General features: G+C 34.9%; 1 protein-coding gene across 1 annotated transcript; it reads right to left on the bottom strand.

Annotated features, from left to right (window-relative positions):
- Positions 1-2,695: 2,695 nt before the first annotated feature.
- Positions 2,696-16,276, bottom strand: LOC150088462 (uncharacterized). Its single transcript, XM_090370168.1, has 3 exons — positions 16,184-16,276; positions 12,131-12,512; positions 2,696-2,793 (listed from the first exon to the last, which is right to left on the bottom strand). Exons 1-3 carry the CDS (start codon positions 16,274-16,276, stop codon positions 2,696-2,698), a joined length of 573 nt encoding a protein of 190 aa, XP_090226294.1.
- Between the last annotated feature and the right edge of the window lie 3,041 nt (positions 16,277-19,317).

Raw genomic sequence — 19,317 nt, 5'->3', positions numbered from 1 at the left:
GGTTGTGTGATCTAGCTTTTTTGGCAGATTTTACCAGTAAATTAAGTAATCTGAATTGGAATTACCATGAAAAAAGAAAAATGTAGGTGACATGATTAATAGTATTTCTGTATATAAACATAAATTTTTGGCAATGGCTAAGAATCTCAAAGAAAAACAATTCGATCATTTTGCAAATATGCAAGATCATTTGCAAAAATATCCTGTTTTTGAATTTAATAGTGAGAAATGTGTTTCTGAAATTGAGAAAATTGTAGATGATTTTTGAAACTAGATTCAGTGATTTTAAAACAATTGAAGACATTGTTTAATATATTTCTTATCCATTTAATGTCGACTTAGTTCTCTCCATGTGAAAGATTTTTCACATGGAGAAAATATTACTTGAAAATGAAATTATTACATTGCGAAACGATATTTTCCTAAAAGCCAGATCATCAGAAAAAAACTTTTGGAAATATGTTTGCCGAGAAAAGTACGCATATGTAAAAAAATGCAGTAAACTTTTAAATTCCTGTTTTGTTTCCACATATCTATGTGAATCGGCCTTTTTATATTTGAAACAAACGAAGTTGAAGAATTGCTCTAATCTTACGGACTTGCATACAAAAGATTCTTTGCTGTTGGCCTTATCACAGTATATCCCCGATTTTGAAAGCTTGGCAGATGACACAAACTACACATAAATTAAAAACAAAAATTAATATAAATAAGAATTCGGAATTGTATTTAATTTTAAAATTTATAAACAACATTTTGCAATATGTGTTGATTAACTTTTTTAACCACGTGCAATGAAATTCTTGAGTGGTACATCGCGGCACATTTTGAAGAAAAAAAGTAGATCGCATCACAAATTAAGTTGGCCATCCCTGCCCTAGACCAAGATAAATGAATCTGTGTAACTCCCCCCATAAATCAAACTAATGATTTCATTTTGGTTAGAGTTTAACAATAAATATTCACTTACTTTTAATAATTAAATTTTAATCTATATATCAAATAAACAATAAAAGAGCCAGTAATAAAATAATAACTTTTTAAAAAATGTACCATTAGAAATAAAAAAAAAAACAATCATTTAAAATCCGAAAAAAAAATTTGAAAATTGTTTTCCCCTTTAAGTTGCTCTAGACCCCCTCATGGGGGTCGCATCTCACACTTTGAGAACCCCTTCTTTAAACTAGCGTCTTAAATCACACATTCTGTTACTCTTTTTTATTGCGTCTGAACTTATTTTAGACTTATTAAAAATAAATATTTTGCTTAGAATTGTAAAGCTTTCATCATTTCTGTGAAACTCAGATCTTCGTACTTGGATAACCAAATATCTGAACAAGAGAGCAGATCAGAAAATTCTTTATGTGGTCATTTTAATTGCTTATTTTTTTATTATTATTAAAAAAATTATTTATCAAGTAAAAATAGGTTTAAATTAATTTAAAATGTAACCATACAATTGTAATAAATTATTATGATAAGCCTGTTTATAGTATCTCAAACTTAAAATTTTCTAAAGCTCTGCAGAAGAGCCAGATAACTTGTTTTTTGTTTCATCAGATGATTAGCAATGACTCTCATTACGGTCATGCAAAATTAACATTTGTAAAAACATTATTTTTTCAACACAAATAACATTTCCCCCTTTTACAATAGCTTCATATTCACATATGGTTTATCGTACGGAATACACAGCGTGCAAGCACGAAGTAATACAGAGGGAGGACTCTATTACTGCTAATGATAATTCCAGTTAGTTGCTAAAACATAAAAAACTGGAGCCACCAGTGTTGAAACAAGGAAGTAAGTCTCAACAAAAGGGAAACGCCTCCTTGAAGACCACTATATTTTTATAAGTAACGATAAATACTGTATCTTGACATTGGTAAAATAGAAATCCCGAAAATCTCGACATCTGAAATATCTCGAAATACGTAGAATCCTGTTGCACATCAAACACCTGTTATCCATAATGATAAAAAGTGGCATTATAATAAAAAAATAATGAACAAAAACTTTCTGAACGGACCACGGCGATTAAAAAATATTATAACAGCAAAAGAAGAACGCTAAAAGCATCTCACTGGTAGTAAAACCGAGAATGAATTATCTTTAGGATCTCTTCAAATTACTCTGGTGTGAGGAATACTGAAAATTCTTGACTGCAACGCTGTTGTAAATTTTTAATAATTGCCATCGTAATTAGGAAAGACAGAAAAAAACAAGACAAGAGTAGAACACGGATTTCTTAAGAAGAATTTGCAGATATTTCGTGGATATGGATTAATTATACATAATTAATCATATTTAATAAACATGATTAATTATGTTAATTAAAAGTTTAAGTACTAGCTCATTTAGATCGGTTGGAGCCCTAATGCACAGTGAAATTTCATGGTTCCGACTGCTATGCGTATTTGGATGCATATGTCAACATTTTGGGGGCCCCTAAATACTGGTAAGACTATGCGTAAAAGTGGTACGGCTTTTAACAAACAAACATTTAATTTATTTCATTAGTGGATTTTTTATCGATTCTTTTTTACTTCTTCAAAATACTTCAAACTGCATGCTAGTATTAGCGTCAAAAAAAGACGATAGTACGAGTGTCATCAATTTATCTTTTTATTCTCAAATACTTTGTCGTTCAATGAAAGCAAAGAAGAAATTATTAATAATAGCTGAATGTCCATGCTTAAGGTTTGATGGCAATATCTGCACATGCTCGAAAGACTTCCTGAGGTCCACAACCCATTGCCGAATGTCCATCAGGGCATGTATTCCAACGATTACCTATAGAAATTATAATAATAAAAATAATAATTAATGATTGTAATTAATGATAACCCCCTTGTCAATAAATTTGTGATAGTTATTAATAACAAATTAACATTTTATTATTATTAATATTTTCTATACCCCACAAACAAAATGAAGTAAGAAGTTCACAACTGAAAATTTCATCAATCCGCCTAAGTCTATAATGTTATGATTTTACATAAGTAGACATAATATTTAATAATATAATATTATTAATTGCAGTACAATACAATATTTATTAGTCTTCCAATATATTTACATCAAATAAAACTCGTCATCCATCCTTACAAAAATTTAATAATAATAATAAAAATAAAAATAATAACATAACTTAAATCTGCACTGATATTGGAGGTCAAAAAAGACGATTACTGCGGATGTCATCAATTTATTTTTATTATTAAACATAAACGATTTCTCTTCTAATTAAAGCAAAGAGGAAATTATTGATAATTGAATATTCATGCTCAAGTTTCGATAGCCATATTTGCACATGCTCAAAAAACCGGTTTGACACATGTCGACGATACCACCTTTCCCCAACAACAATCTGATACATCACATCAGGACACATCACTCACATACACGATCAGTTCGCCAGGATAAAACATCAGAAGCTAGCTAAAAAATACCAGTTGATCAAAGAAAGTATACCATATTACAAGTAAAAACTGCAGGCCGTACTGGAGACCCAAAAGCCGTATTGGACAAGAACGGACAAGGTAATCCTGCACAACAGACCGGACGTAACCCTCGCTGACAAGAAGGAAAAAACTACCTACCTGATCGACATGGCGGTGCCCAACACCAGCAACCTACGAGGAAAAGATCAGAAATTACAAAGACCTTAAACAGGAAGCCAAAGAGATCTGGCATATGGAATAACTAATGACCATCCTGATCACCTTGTCAACCACTGGAATAGTACCAAAAAGCCTACATGAGAATCTAGCAGCAATAGAACTCCTAGAGAATACCTACAAGGAACTTCAGAAAGCCACGATCTTGAAGACCTGTGGGATAGTCAGAGAGTTCCACCAATAATAATAATAATAATAATAATAATTATAACAACTACCCCATGTACCCGTCACGGTATGGAAAAACCCCATAAGGAGAAGAAAGAGATAATGATAATAAACTAATAAGCATTACAATACCATTTTAGTACAATACAATACCATTTTATTCACTCACGAGTCAACAAAATCAATATACTGTACATAAATAAACTTATTAAGAAATTAGTTTCCATAACAAGCTAAAGATAGAATCCGTTTCAATTATGAATAATAAAAATCTTAATATCGAGAAAAAGAAGTCATTCTCATTTCCTAAGGCTATCCTTTCCCTAAAGAGAGAGAGAGAAAGAGAGATTCTTACAAAATACGAATATATTATCATAACAGTTCTTGAATAACTGCTTGTTCACAACTCTCACAAGTTTTCCATCTAGATAGATATATCATACCCATATCGCAAATCTTGACGAGGAATCGAGTTGATGATAAATAAAAACTAAATAAATTTTCTGTTTATACTATGGTACGATCATAGGGGTCAGAGGAGTTTTAAGAAAATAGGGAGAATACAAAAAGGTCACCGTATTCAGTCATGCGGACTTGAACTTTGGTCACCTCAGACCAGCGTACATGCGCTCTCGCGTTTGATACTCGGCTACTGCAACTTTCGATTTAAATAAACTGATATTATTTAATTATGAATTTACTGTTGTCGTTGTTGTTGGATTTTATGAACATCGGCGACTAAGGCCATATTGCTCCATGTATAGTGTCTGTAAATTGCGTGTGTTCTGAGGTCGATTTTCTGTTTGTTGGACGAAAAACCCGAGTTTCCGGGAGAAAAAACCATATACCCTCGCCTGAGACCGACTACCTCAGCCACGTTGTGAAAAAAGGCCCATGAAAATTCCTCACGTCATTGACGCGACGCGACGTGACCTCAGGTCTTTTACACCCGGTGTGGGGAGGATGGCAATTCTACCAACTGTGCTACGCACGAGGGCACGAATTTAATGAATAGAATGAGATGCATGAATGCTTTCGTGGTTTAACGAGTTTCGCAAGTTAGCCGCTTAAGTATTTTAACATGGCAGTACACAATGTTTTTACTCATGTAACATTTTGTCTTAGTAACATTTTTACAATGTATTACGTAAATCAATGAATTCAGTGGATATATACCGTTTGTTAGTCGATTGGCTCAAATTACAGCATAGTTTTTAATTAATTTTTGAAAAAAAAAATAAAAGAAAAAATGCGGATATTGTAGATATAAATGAGAAAGCTTATCATAACGTTTAGAGTCAAACATTAATCACTGAACGTTCAAAATGCAATTCTGTTCTTTTTTTTTTTTTTTTTTTTTTTTTTGTTTATTTTAACAAATAAAGTTCAATTAGCAGGTGTGCAAAAACATTAGACCTTTGCCGGAAAAAAATTTTGCAGTCTAAATTACAGTGTTATTCCACGAGTTTTGGAACCAACCTGATATTTAAGTTTTAATTTAGATATCATCTCAAACTAAAAAATGAATTAACTCATATGTGATTACTGTCAATACAATAAAATGAAAAAAATAAAATAAAATAACCATAGAGTTGGAGAGACTTTGAAAGTGGCAATAACAGGATTAGTCAATATTTTTGTGTTAGTGCCATCAACAGCCAATACTCTAATTTTTAGAGTAACTGTAAACTAAAAAAAAAAGCATAAAATACAGCAAAACCAAGTTCTCCCTGTAATACTCTTAGCTTCCCTGCTCTGTGCAACCATTTTTCTATGAACTTCTGCTTTTGGCATCATTCAGTTATCTCCGTAACTTGATATCATGTGCAAGTTCCTTTTGCCTTATCAATATCCTCCAGGTGTAACAAGAATAAAAAGAACCCTGAAGCTAATCACAGCTCAATCGATATCAACTTTCTTCCACCGAGAAAGTGTGGTGCTTCAAGACAGCCAAGATGTAAATGTCACGCAATTTGGAGAGCACTTTATAAGTTTCACTTTTCCTTATATTCATTAATTAGAAACACAAAATTTTTAAAATAATCCATTTCTTTTTAAAATTATTTCCGATTTTATGCATCCTGACCAATTTAGGAAGTCTTTGTATTTGCCAACATCAAATTGACCATCCCTTTAAACGACTCTAAATTATTATCGAAGATTTTAGAAAATAAATTTATTTTAAACTTTTTATCACAATAGAAAACAATACAGTTTTGATTTCTTCATCAGGAACTTCATTTATTTATTAAAATTTCAAATTGCGTCAAACGTTTCAACAAATAGTTTAGACATACAGAGTTCATATCTAGATATCAACCATGACTGACATTTATATTGGAATAGTTTATTCCTATTATTTATTTTAATAAATCAAAGCAGGAGCGGAACAAGAATATAAGATTCCTGGAGCAAAAATGGCTGTCCCATTGCATACGAGGAACTTTCAAGGAAATTAAAAACTGCATACATAACAGTGAATATACAGAAAACTCAACCAACTCTGGCCTTATATTCCGGCTTTTTACAAAAAAAAAAAAAACAGAAGAAAAAAAAAAAGAATCACCATCAAATCATTTGAAAATTGAATAACTAAATACATATATATATAAGATGTGAAATGTTTGAATAATGTAGGAAAAATATGAAAAAAAAAACATACATATGCTCTTTAGTTTTAAAAAGAAGAAAGATGTTAATAAGATACTACCTGCTAAAATGGAAAAAAAAAAAACAAACAAACAAAAAACTTACAGGTCCTTCTTTCTACATCATTCTGCAGAGGGCGTAGCCCTACAACTGCAAGCGATTGGAGGAGATGCGCCATACAGTAATACAAAAGGAATGGAATAAAAAAAAAAAAAAAGATTTGGACAAATAAAATATTACTTAAAGAACATACAAAAGAAAAGAAACGAAAATGAAATAATAATAAAAAAAGAATTAAAAACCGTATTGTGTACAAAAGAATGTAATAAAAAAGGAATATCAATTAAAAATAAAGAAATATAGATTATTTCTCCATCCTGCGGATTTCTTACCCTAACGCTTACGTTACAAAAAAAGGAAAACCACTTTCAAAAAAACTGGAATAAGAATTAAACTCTTGTAAATAAAAATCACATAGGCACAAAACAGTGCAGGTCTGTGCATATGCTGATGATGTCGCTATTATCAGTAGGCCTAAAGGAGGAAACAGTGGCCAAGTTCGCAGACAAACCAGTCCAACTCTATTACTAATGAAATTAAGTCCCATATTCTGAGTGGAAACAGATGCTTCTGTGCCCATGAAAAACTAATGAAGTCCAGAGTATTGAACAGACATTTAAAATTAAGAATATACAAAAGTCTCATTAGACCAGGTGTAACATACGGTTGTGAATTGGTCATTAACGAGTAAAGATGAGCAGTTGTTGAGAGTGTTCGAGCGTAGAATTTTGCGAAAAGTCTTTGGGCTTGTACAAGACTTGATGGACCCTGGAGGATCAGAATGAACCATGAACTTGACCATCTTATTCAGGGTGCGGACATCGTCAGATTTGTGAAGAGCCAGAGACTTGCCTGGTTGGGACATGTTATGAAAATGGATGACAGCAGAACAACAAAGAGGATAATGAAATGGAAATTTACCAGTAGGAGGGCAATAGGAAGACCGCGGAAAAGATGGATGGATGACGTGGATGACGTAGAAGTGGACTTAAAGATCATGAGAATAAGAAGTTGGAGAAGTTTGACTTCTGGGAGGGCTTACTGGTGGAACATCGTTGAGAAGGCTAAGACCCACCCTAGGTTATAACGCCAGAAGAAGAAGAAATAAATTTCTATTTTTTTATTTTTTATTAGTAGAGGCATTTGATGCAAGAAAGCAAGCTTATGCAGCATCAGCCAAAAAAAAAAAAAAAAAAACCACTTCCACTTCACCCCTCTGTTCGTTCAAAATACCTGTCCAGCTGAACCTTAAACTTATTTAGGCTATCAACTTCCACGACAAGGGATGGAAGTCTGTTCCACCAACCAACCAATCGCTGGCTAAAGGCAAATTTCCGCACGTCTATCCTACATCTGTCTTTCCTCAATTTGAATTTATGCCCTCTCAGGTGATTATTCTGAGCGAGAGGAAGAATCCCATCAGCATGGAGCATGCTCAAACCATTCAATGCTTTATACACCTCTATCAGATCACCTCGCTGGTGCCTAGTCTCCAGACACTGTAATTTGCAAAACTTAAGCCTTTCTTCGTAAGAGCACCCCTTCGTTCCATTCACTAATCTTGTTGCCCTTCTCTGTACTCGTTCCAGCAGCTCTACATCCTTCTTGAAATGAGGCCTCCAGACCTGTATACAGTACTCTAGGTGTGGCCTGACCATTGCCTTATACAAGGGAATAATCACCTCCTTATCCCTGCTAGAAAAATTCCTATATATCATTGACAATACACCATGAGCTACTCTTGCAGCCCGTCTGCACTGCTCAGAGAACTTCATATCTGCCTGCACAACCACCCCCAGGTCCCTTTCATTCTTTACCACTGTCAGTGTAGTACCACAGAGTTGATACGTTGCTCTGGGGTTGCTGTTTCCCATGTGTAGTACTTTACATTTGTCAATGTTAAACTTCATTTGCCACCTCTCAGCCCATCTGCTCAACCTTTCCAGATCCTGTTGCAGCAGCATAGTGTCAGTAGTGTCCTTGACAACCCTGCCTACCTTTGTATCATCTGCAAACTTCGACATTAAGCTTGATATACCATCATCAATATCATTTATAAATACAGAAAACAATAATGGACCCAACACTGAGCCCTGAGGGACTCCATTAATAACATTAGTCCACGACGAGCAGTGTCCATTGATTACCACTCTCTGTCTTCTCCCCTCAGCCACCCCTTTATCCACAGCAGCAATTTGCCTCCAATGTCACACTGCCTGCTCCAATTTGTGCAGCAGTCTTCCATGTGCAACAGTATCAAAAGCCTTTCTAAGATCCAAGTATATAATATCAAAGTTATTCCCTACATCCAGTTCCTTTGTGACTGCAGCATAGTATCCAATCAAATTGGTCAGGCATGACTTCTCCTTAACAAAACCATGCTGTGTCCGAGCTATAACTGAAGTCTTGTCTAAATGATCCTGCAGTGCTTCTTTAACTAGTGCCTCCATTAATTTTCCTGGAACAGAAGTTAAACTCACAGGTCTATAATTGCTTGTGTCAGCCTTTGATCCTCCTTTGTGAATTGGGGTCACATTTGCCCATCTCCAGTCTGTGGGTACCTCCCCTGAGTCCAAGGAAGCTCTCATAATTATGGCTAAGGGTTTGCCTACTTCCTCTGCTGCCTCCTTTAATATAACTGGATAGATCCCATCCACCCCGGGTGCCTTTCTTGTGTTTATCTTCAACAATTTCTCCTCCACTTTACTCTCAGTTATTACAAGATTCTCTAGCTTACTGCTAGAGTTGAATACACCTCTGGCTTTCCCCTCGCTAAATAACTCCTCGTGTGTGAATGTCGATGCAAAATATTCATTTAGTTTGTTAGCTACCTGAGCAGGATCATCAACAGTTGACCCATCGATATCAAGTGGACCAATCTGATTCATCCCCTTCCTTCTAGAGTTTACATAAGTAAAGAACTCTTTGCTGTTTTTCTTTGCATCCCTTGCCAAGGATTTCTCGTAATCTGCCTTCGCCTGCCTAACCTCCTTTGTAATTTGGTTACAGATCAACTTGTATCTATCATAGGCTTCTGTGTCATGTGTTAATTTGTATGTATCCCATGCATGTTTCTTCTCTGCCATATGCCTCATCAGTTCATTTGACATCCATTTAGGCCTAAACCTTGAACAATATTTCTTAGTTGGTATGTAAAGCCTAGTAGCTTCCAAGATAAGTTCTTTGAATGCTTCCCATTTTGCATTTGCTGTTGGTAACATCATCAGTTGGTCCCACTGTATAGAATTTAAATACTGTCTCAGTCCATCGTAGTCGCCTTTACGAAAGCAATAACCCTTCCCTTTACCCCTAATGGTAGTTACCTCTTTGAGTAAATCCCACTTCAGCACACTGTGATCACTGCCACCTAATGGTTCATTTATCTGCAGATTCTTAATGCCTCCCGAACATGCTGATGTAGAAAACAATCATCCAATAATTCCACAAAAGCCTTGCTAGTGTGTGAGTGACCAGCCCCCAAATTCCAGTCAATATTTGGGAAATTAAAATCTCCCATTATAAGACTCTCTGATTTACTTGCCCACTCTATTTCCCTGTACAGTTTCTTATTATACTCATCAGAGTCATTAGGCCTATAGCACACTCCTACTCTCAATTTTGATCTCCCAATGCTTATGTCACACCAAACTGACTCCACACTGCACTGTCCAGCAATGTCCACTGGCTTCACTTCCTTGGATTTTATGTGTTTCTTAATTAATAGCATAACCCCTCCTCCCTTCCTATCCAGTCTATCCTTTCTGTAGACGTTGTACTCCCCAAATTCCAGTTCTGCATTCCTTATATCTGTGTGACACCAAGTCTCTGATATCCCAACAATATCTGCCTTTGATGTTTGAGCAATACCTCAAATTCATCAAATTTATTTACTAAACTCCTAGCATTGGTGTACATGCCAGTATACATGCACCTATTTCTATTCTTAGCTACCCTAACACAACCCATGTGTTTACTTGTACCGCAATGACTCCCAGCAGTCTCTGAAATATCCTGAATCTTGTTTTTCAGGCTTCTGCTCATTCCAATAGAAACAGTGCAAGAATCTCTTTCTCCTCTGCCAGTGGCTACTGTTAATCTATTCGTCTTTGTATCCCCCCAAGCTAGCAGTTTTCCGACCCACCTAACACTGCCTCGATAGCATCAGCAAATATTCTTGCACCCTTTCTATTTAAGTGTATCCCATCCCTGTAGAAGCAATCTCTCCTGTTAACAAGTACAGTCCAGGCTGAAAAAAATTCTACCCCTTGAGCCTTGCACAGTCTTTCCAGGGCCGAATTGATCGACAAGGCTCTCATCATATACTCCCTCCTATCGTGTTTGCGCAGAATTGCAGACACTTTCAAATTCAACCCTATTTCACGGCTTTTTTTCAACAGTGACCTGTACTTGTTATGCAATTCTGCCGGTCTCCTACTCTTGATATCGTTAGTGCCAACGTGTACAATTATATCACTTTTGTGCCCTTAAAAGATTATATCTGCTCTACAACGTCATCAACCTTTGCCCCTGGCGGACATACCCTGGTCCTGTTCCACCTATCCTTTTTACAAAGCATGTTCCCCGTTTCCCTGACAATAGAGTCACCAACAACTACTAGTTCCTTTGGGACCAGCGCATTCTACCTTGGGGGTTGCCGCTGTGTTTCACGATGACCAAGTGCAAGCTCTGACGTTGATGTGGGCAGCTGAGAGCTTGATGGGCCCCTCATGGATAATTAAAAAAGAATACTTTCAGCACCTTCTTTCCAGCCAAAAGGCGATTATAGCCCTACACCTGACGAGAGATCTTGAGGAGAGGTATCCTCCTTCTTCCTCATGGTCCGTTTTTCGCTCGTGACCATCAGTGGTTAGATTAAACAAAGAAATGTTTTAAAAAATTCAAATGGAATGAAATTAAAACAATCGTGGCCTACCCCCTACCAGAAAGAGGAAAATCACAGAAATTCTTCCAACACACCTGCCAATTACACTTCACCTGTTCGACTGACTTACAGAGGCTCGTTCGGTTCACAGGACTTTCCTACCCTTGCTTTTACCTTCTTGGTTACTGCTGTAAATTCAATTGTTGCGTTCGCTCAAAAGCGTATGTATGAACTGGTGGTCAGTTTGACGTCAATTGACAACGCGCACGCATGAATCTCTTGTACGTCGTTATCCTCTGCTATGTACAGTATTCCCTAAAAAAGTAATTAAGACTTAATTTATCTTTTCAGATCTTTTCATAAATGTGACCCTCATATTTATGAATCAGCTCACGTGACACTGCCAATGGTACGCAGAAACTTGGGGTTCTGCTGCTTTAAGATCCCAACTTTCAGGCAATGGTAAGCACTTGGAGTTGCTGGAAATGCTCCCAGCAGTAAATAATTTATTTCTTCTTTTGTGTAAACTGGGCAATGAAACTACTAATTTGTTTCTTCCATTCAAATTAATTTTGACTGATATTCAGAAGTAATACTACAGTTACAAATGATAAAAATTATTCAATGCATGCTGAGCATGAGCTATTTATTTTTAACAATTTGGATGTTAATTCTACATAAAAATTCTTACCTGTATAATAGTGCCACTGGAATACACAACGTTCGCATGTCACTTTATCGGGAAGCTTCAATTTAATATTAAACTGTTGTGGAACAAAGTCTGTCAAATTGTAACGAGTTCCCCGTCCATCGGCTAGAGGAAGAATAACTTTATCAAGACATTCCTGATCAACCTTCTGATTTGGAGTGGTCACAGGACACAAACGAAATTCAAAGAATCCTTTATGATTTGCTGTGAGTTCAACGATAACGTCAATTATCTGACCAGGTCTGTAAACTTTGACAACAATTCCATTTCCATATCTTCCTCCATCTTCATTTGGTCGGGGCTCGGGAAGGCCCCAAGAATCACCACAGATACCACATTTTCCATCATTCATCTCCCATTGAACCTGAAAGAAATTCATAACATTTATGACTTAAAGAATTGGCTGGCGCCCACACGCTCACAACACACATTAGCATAACTAGATTTTAAGTGCATGTCAAATATCAGAAATGTGTCTTTGCTTATCATTAATTTTATTAAACTATAATAATATTTTGATATTAATTAATCAGTTAATTAAATTATAAAATAAAATAATTATTATTCGAAAGCTTGTAGCTTTGATACAAAAATTACATGCGTCTGTAATGACATGGCATGATCACCTCACAACCGCAGTGTAGGATGACCAGATTTTCAGGAATGAAAATCGAGACAAAATGAATTTCGAAGAAGAACAACAAAAATCGGGACATTCTGGGACCTATCTATAAAAGCAAGTGTGATGTAACTAGGTTTTTCCTGGTTACATCACACTTACATATAGTACCCAGGTTTTTACTTGAGGGGAAGCAAAGTTGACAAAATAGGCACTTTTACTCTCTGTTTATAATATGGTTTATTTCCCTATGGGGAGTTGAAGGGGGGTGATGTAACGTTACTTTCCTAGTTTTCTAGGACACTAATATTAGTAACGCATCGCCAATAAATAAAGGCGGTTCTAAGAGTGAAGTTGTTTAACTACAGACCGGTTAGTCTGATTTCAGGTAGGAAAAACCTTAGAGGCAATGATTAAGAGTTATAATATTCCTGGATTGCAATGATTAATGCAATCCAGGGATATTTAGATAGATATGGCATTCTGAATAACACACAACATGGTTTTGTTAAGGGAAAATAATGTTTATCTAACTTAGCAGGCTATTTAGACACAGTTTGAACTGTATGTAAAGAACTCATGAACTGGATGTAAAGAACAATTTCGACATAGTTCATTTGGATTTTAGCAAAGCATTTGATAGTCTCTCATGACAGGTTACTGTATAAGCATAAACAGATTAGGATTACTGGTAAGATTCTAGGATGGATTTATGGGTGGTTGCAGGGCAGAAAGTGATTAATGATGGTTGTGATTAATGCACATTCATCAGATTGGTGTAACATTAGGAATGGGGTCCCTCTAGGATCGGTTCTTGGATCACTGTTTCTTATTTTCATAAGTGACATCAACGAAGGAATAGAAGGCGTGAAGTCAAAATTTTCAGACAATATAAAGATTGGTAGAGTCATTAATGATCAGTTCCAAGCAACCCTCCGTCAGGATGACTTGGACAGACTTAAAAATGATCAGAGAAGTGGCAGCTATGTTTTAATGCACCAAAATGTAAGGTTTTACACTTGAGGAAGAGCAACCCCAAAATAAATTACACTTGGTGGAGTTGAATTAAAAACAGCAGAGGAAGAAAGGGATCTGGAATTTACGATACCAGGAGATATGAAATTTTTTATGATGATGTCCTATCGATTATTGAATTATATGGCGAATATTATTACTATTACTAAGTGTTGCTGATGCGCCTAAAACCCTACAGCAACTAACCAACCAACCAACATTCAGGTATCAGTCCTCGGGTGTCTTCTTTTATTCCGTAAAGGACTGCAAAGAATAAAAAACAAACTTTTATAATAGATAACCAATTAATTTTATCGTGTTTAATTGAAGGAAACAATGACATCATGAGTAAAGAGGTAGCACAGAAGATGAAAAATTTTTCCGCATGAAACAACAAAAGTATATCTTTGTTGAATACTGAAACCTTGTTGCTAGTCTGCTTTCTTCATGTAATCGATCAATCGATTTCATGAAGAAAGCAGAGAAGACTTCCTGAAAAGTTCTGATGTCCCAAGTCACCTATCAGATTCCGAAGTATGCAGCTTCATAAATATTTTAATGAAAAGGAAAGTGGGAGAATTGTGCAACAATTCGTACTGACGAATCTTCAAATATGATGGCGTCAAATGGAGCTGGTTACAAGAATAAAAGAAATAGCATCAATTCGCACTGTCTTTATATGCAGGGAAGTATTAGCTTCGAAATTCTCTTCATTATGTCATCTTACTTGATGTGGTTAGTCTGCTCATAAAATTATTGTTGCTCACAGAAGTTAGATTTTCCTCAAGGGAAAAAAATTTAACCAAGCTGTATGAAATGAAATTTGAAAAAAAATTATATTTGATAAACAAAAACTTTGAATTTTTTCAATATTTCTTTTTCACAAATTGGTTGCTGAAACTTGAATGTCTTTCTGACATTTTCCAGTTACTGAATGGTTGAATTTACTCTTTCAAAGCTCTTTTATGAATCTCTCTGACTAGCTAAACAAAAGTAGTTAAGAAAAGTGAAAAGTAGGAATCTCCATGAACTTGTTTTTGGTATTCAGTTCTGTATTAAATTTTTCTCCAAGAAACAGAAGACTGTAATATAAAGAAGTGATAAATTCGCTGGTCATCTTAAGTGTTTGACCAAATGTTTTGGAGAATACTTTCCAATAGAAAATGGACTAACAAAGAATAGGTTGTGCATCCTAGATCCGTTTTCTGAATAAGCAACTCATAATAAAGCACATGAAGCAGATGTGCGCATGAAGAAAACATGTTGTCAAATATTTTTTCAAATACAAGCCAAATTAAGGAGATATTCATTAACAGCATTCTGGAAAAAAAGTAGTATCCTACTTCAGTGAAAAAATTCTTCGAGTGCCTATACACTTGGGATAGTTACATCAAGTTACACTTGGGATACGAACTCATAAATTCAATAATGCACCTCTGCCTAAGGTAACACCAAGATTTTGAAGAACTTCATATTTATCGGCTACAGTAATATAACGTAAAACTACAGTGCAAATGGAAAGAACATTTATAATTTACTTTTAAATCTCAGAATTTTTATTTAAATATTTATTAACACGATATTTGTGATATAAATTCTTTAAATAAAAAAATCTTACTCTTTGGGAAAGAGTAAAAATCGTGGTGTTTATTTGACTATGAAGATATTTAAAATAAAACAATTAATTTTTAAATAAAAGAAGGCAACTTAAATAACACAGTCATACGTTTCAGGTCAAAGACGTTTTAAAAAGTTAAGAAACAATAAACAAAAGGCATAATAGAAAATATAATGTACGAACAGTAAAAATGGTCATAAGGTCTAATAAAATGGACAAATATAATAAGAAAATAAGAAAATGAAAATAATAAACAAAAATATAAGATAATAAGGTAATAGGAGAATAATAGACAAAACTAGAAAGATAAGATAATACGTTGCTATTCAATTATCCTGTATATATCGACAATCTTGAGGTGGTAGATGACTTTCATCAACCGGTGAAATACCACCACTTTGCTTATTGGAGGCTTGAAGTGGTGAAACCCATGTTTAGTCTTTAGAGCAAAGTTTCCGGCATCCCCCCCCCTCTCCCCATACTTCTCCTTCAACCCATGCACGGTACTATGGGTTTTGATACTATAGGTTTTGATACCTTTCGTGTTTGGGGTTTTCATAAAAAAAAACTGCAAGAACACGTTTAAAAATTGGTAATGGACTAATTAATAACAATATAGAAAAGAAATTCAAGTAGAAAAGGTCCAAAAGATGATACAGTAATAGCAAAAGTACAAAGTCATAAAGTTTTGTTAGGAGCCTTTTTCATTAACTTTTTCAACCTTTCGAAATTAACTAACTACTTGAGTGCCTTGACTTCTCAGTCCAAAGGAAGGCCAACTTACGCTGTATCCTCCGCAGTTAAGGGCATTGTCATCATAATTTACTGGATTGCTAAATCCAAATCTCCACATGCTAGAACGTGAAGGTGGTTCCATAAGGCGTCCATGACCATTAACCGATGAAATAGTTAAATCGAAAAAAAGAATCAGGAAAACACTTTTGATCAGCATTTTCAAACGCTTAGAATAATTCCACAGCACATGAGAAAAGTTTCCCTGAATACTGAAAGTATATATACACTCCCAAGTCGATGTAATGATAGTCTCAAAGTTTATCTTTATGTTTGGATTTTGTAATTCGCTCACGGTTTAATTTTTTTCGTGCGATAAGGTGTTTGCAAAAGGATATTCACAGATAGTTGTTGCTTTAACTGTAGTGTTATAAATACCTACATTGTAAACGAACTTCATAATTTCAACATCATAAAAATTTTATCAAGGTTAACAGAAAGAGCTTCAGTGCTTTGTTTTAACAGCTTAAATAGTTAAAATATCAATAATCCAATCTTCCAAATCCGGCATCCATTATCCGGTGCCATACATTTGGTTATGTTTAGGAAAATGGGTGTATCCGGCAAACCACTCGAAAGTCGACGAATTTAGTTCTCGGATTGGCCAAAGCAGCGTGTTAGAGCTAATTGTGCACGACGGAGGCTTCTCTCCAGATTCATAAGTTTTTACCACGCTCCAAAGACAAAAAATCAATGAATTTCTTAGGCCACGGAATTGTCTAATTGCTATTCGTGAACAATTGACACTCTTTGATAATAAGCGATTATTTTATCAGTTTATTAGTTTCAAGATTGTATACGAGTATCGGAGTTAGCTACCGATTCACTAAACGCACTCACCATTTTAGAAATTTTAGATTATCATCAACACAGAAACAGAAACATTTGTATTTGTCCGTATACCACTTAAAACACGATATGTAGGTAAATACAACTGGATGAAAAACCATTATCTTAATGCGGAAAAGGGTTGTATTTTCAAAAACGTTCGACACTGTAACTTATGGAGACGAGTCTGTAAAAATGTTTCGATTTTCTTTTCCTCTATTAAGATTAAGCATGCCGTACATATTATACAGTAGACACCACACTCGTCTCCATATCAATGTCAGAGTAAAAATAAAATTAATTAATTTCCCCTTATCAGAAAAGTCCAAAAGTTTTCTTTTCGGGTTTTCCGCTATGCGTAAGTTACCTATCTCTCGAAAAATTTGTACATGGTATTTACTTTTGCAGTACTATGTTCATTAAGTTGCGGTGTAAATATGTAGTATTTTTCGCGGTTTTTTATGATTATAATGTGTCCACCCAAAATTTGGAAAATTCCAACATCCGCTAAGGATGAGATCCGGAGGTGTGGTGTTTTGGAGCTTCGATTGTATAGTCTATGTTACTCGTATTATTCTAGACACTTTTTTTTAAAGAAGAGCATCACGGAGGGATAGTGGCAAGAGACCTTACTTCCAACTAGTCTTCGCTGGTGAAGTTTCAGAGTTGTTTCAAAATGGTGATGCGGAGTCGAGCGATTTCTGGGCCAAAAATGTCAAGCCTGCTGATTCACCTTTAGACGCATTTCAGTGCGTTTTTCACATTGAGACCGCGAAGGAACTCCAAAAATTTACTAGATGTGAAGATATCTCCATCTCGGAATGAAATAACAAAGATAGACGTGCATAAATGTAAACAGAATTCATTTTGTGTGAGAGATAACCATGTCCTCAAAAGTAGTTCCTCTATTGCGACGTGGTACTCCAAAGAATTTTTGAAATAAATGCTATTATTTAATTATGAAAGAAACTTCACAACCAATATTCTACTAAGTTTGGTAATAACTTTGTTGCAATATCAATTGTATTGCTTTACCACTCAACTTGATGTATTCTTATTAATTTTAACTTTTAGATGGACAAAGTTAAGCAAGAGATGGGGATCCAGAAAACAAAACTTTTGTAACTTTCTGTGCTGAAAATACGTTCAATAAAGCAGACGCTACCATCGAAAAAAATGAAAGGCGTTGAGAGTGGAGTAACTAAATAAATCGAACATCGCACATGAAACTTTATCGCATAGAAAAGAAACACTAGAGTTAACTTTAATTAGATTTCTTCTATTCTGTTGACTAGATGGAATAGTACATGAAGTACATGAGAAAAGAGAAGCCAATTCGTATTATAACAGAAAAAAAAAAAAAGAAGATAATAACAGTAAAAGACTCTAATAAGGTTTCAGAAAGAAAGGCGTCTAGACTAAGATGTCTAGACCCGACTATTGGTCAAGGAAGCCAGAAGTTGGATAAATGTTTCGAAAATCAATGATCTGTCGTAGATTCTAATGCTATTAATTTCATATTTTATACGATGCAATATATTAATTTTTTATCAATTTCTTAATATATCAATGTATTAAGAAATTTTGCCTTTAAGAAAGGTTGAGGTTAGGTGATATTGATTTCTCTTCAACGTCCCCCTTTAGTTAATTTCTCTCAGATAAAAAAATAACTCAGACTACATACTTTCTTACTTACTCTCGAAAAATTAAATACTTTTTGGTTTTATATTATAATCTAACGCACAAACGAGTGCAGGACGCAATTTTCAATTGGATTTTTTTAGAAAAAGGAGCACAAAGTAGGGCTTGATAACCGAGTGCGGTCTCAAGTTTTACTGACCAGCGAAGGAATTTTTAAAGTGTCGCTGGTCAGAATAGACATTCTAAAATATGCTTCCCACGACATTATCAGCTTCAAAGCTGTTCACATTTTTAATTTTCGTGTTATTTATTGCTATTTTTAAAAAGTATAAGGGTTTCGGAACATATAGATTTGCAAAAAGCTTCCGCGGAAGAGTTATATCTACAGATAGGTTCCGCAGCCAAAAACAGTTCAGAAAAACCTCGTTTAGAAAATACGACAAGGCATATAAGATGTAAGTATAACTGTGTCTGTAAATGTCGTGTTTGTTTTATTATTATTTTTTTATATATTTTTTTCGCTTGCTTTGCAAATCTCGTTCAAGACCGAATAACTTCAGTCACGGAATTGAAGTGAAAAAGAAAAACCAGCGACTGTAACGACTTGGCTAGCCTCCAGGATGGTGAAATCCTGCAACTTCTCTGACTAATATTTCA

Source organism: Mastigoproctus giganteus, chromosome 3 (assembly GCF_048544385.1).
Source record: "Mastigoproctus giganteus isolate SK-2022 chromosome 3, ASM4854438v1, whole genome shotgun sequence".
NCBI lineage: Eukaryota > Metazoa > Arthropoda > Arachnida > Uropygi > Thelyphonidae > Mastigoproctus > Mastigoproctus giganteus.
The sequence above is the reverse complement of the archived record's forward strand: the minus strand, read 5'-3'. Positions and strand labels throughout refer to the sequence as shown.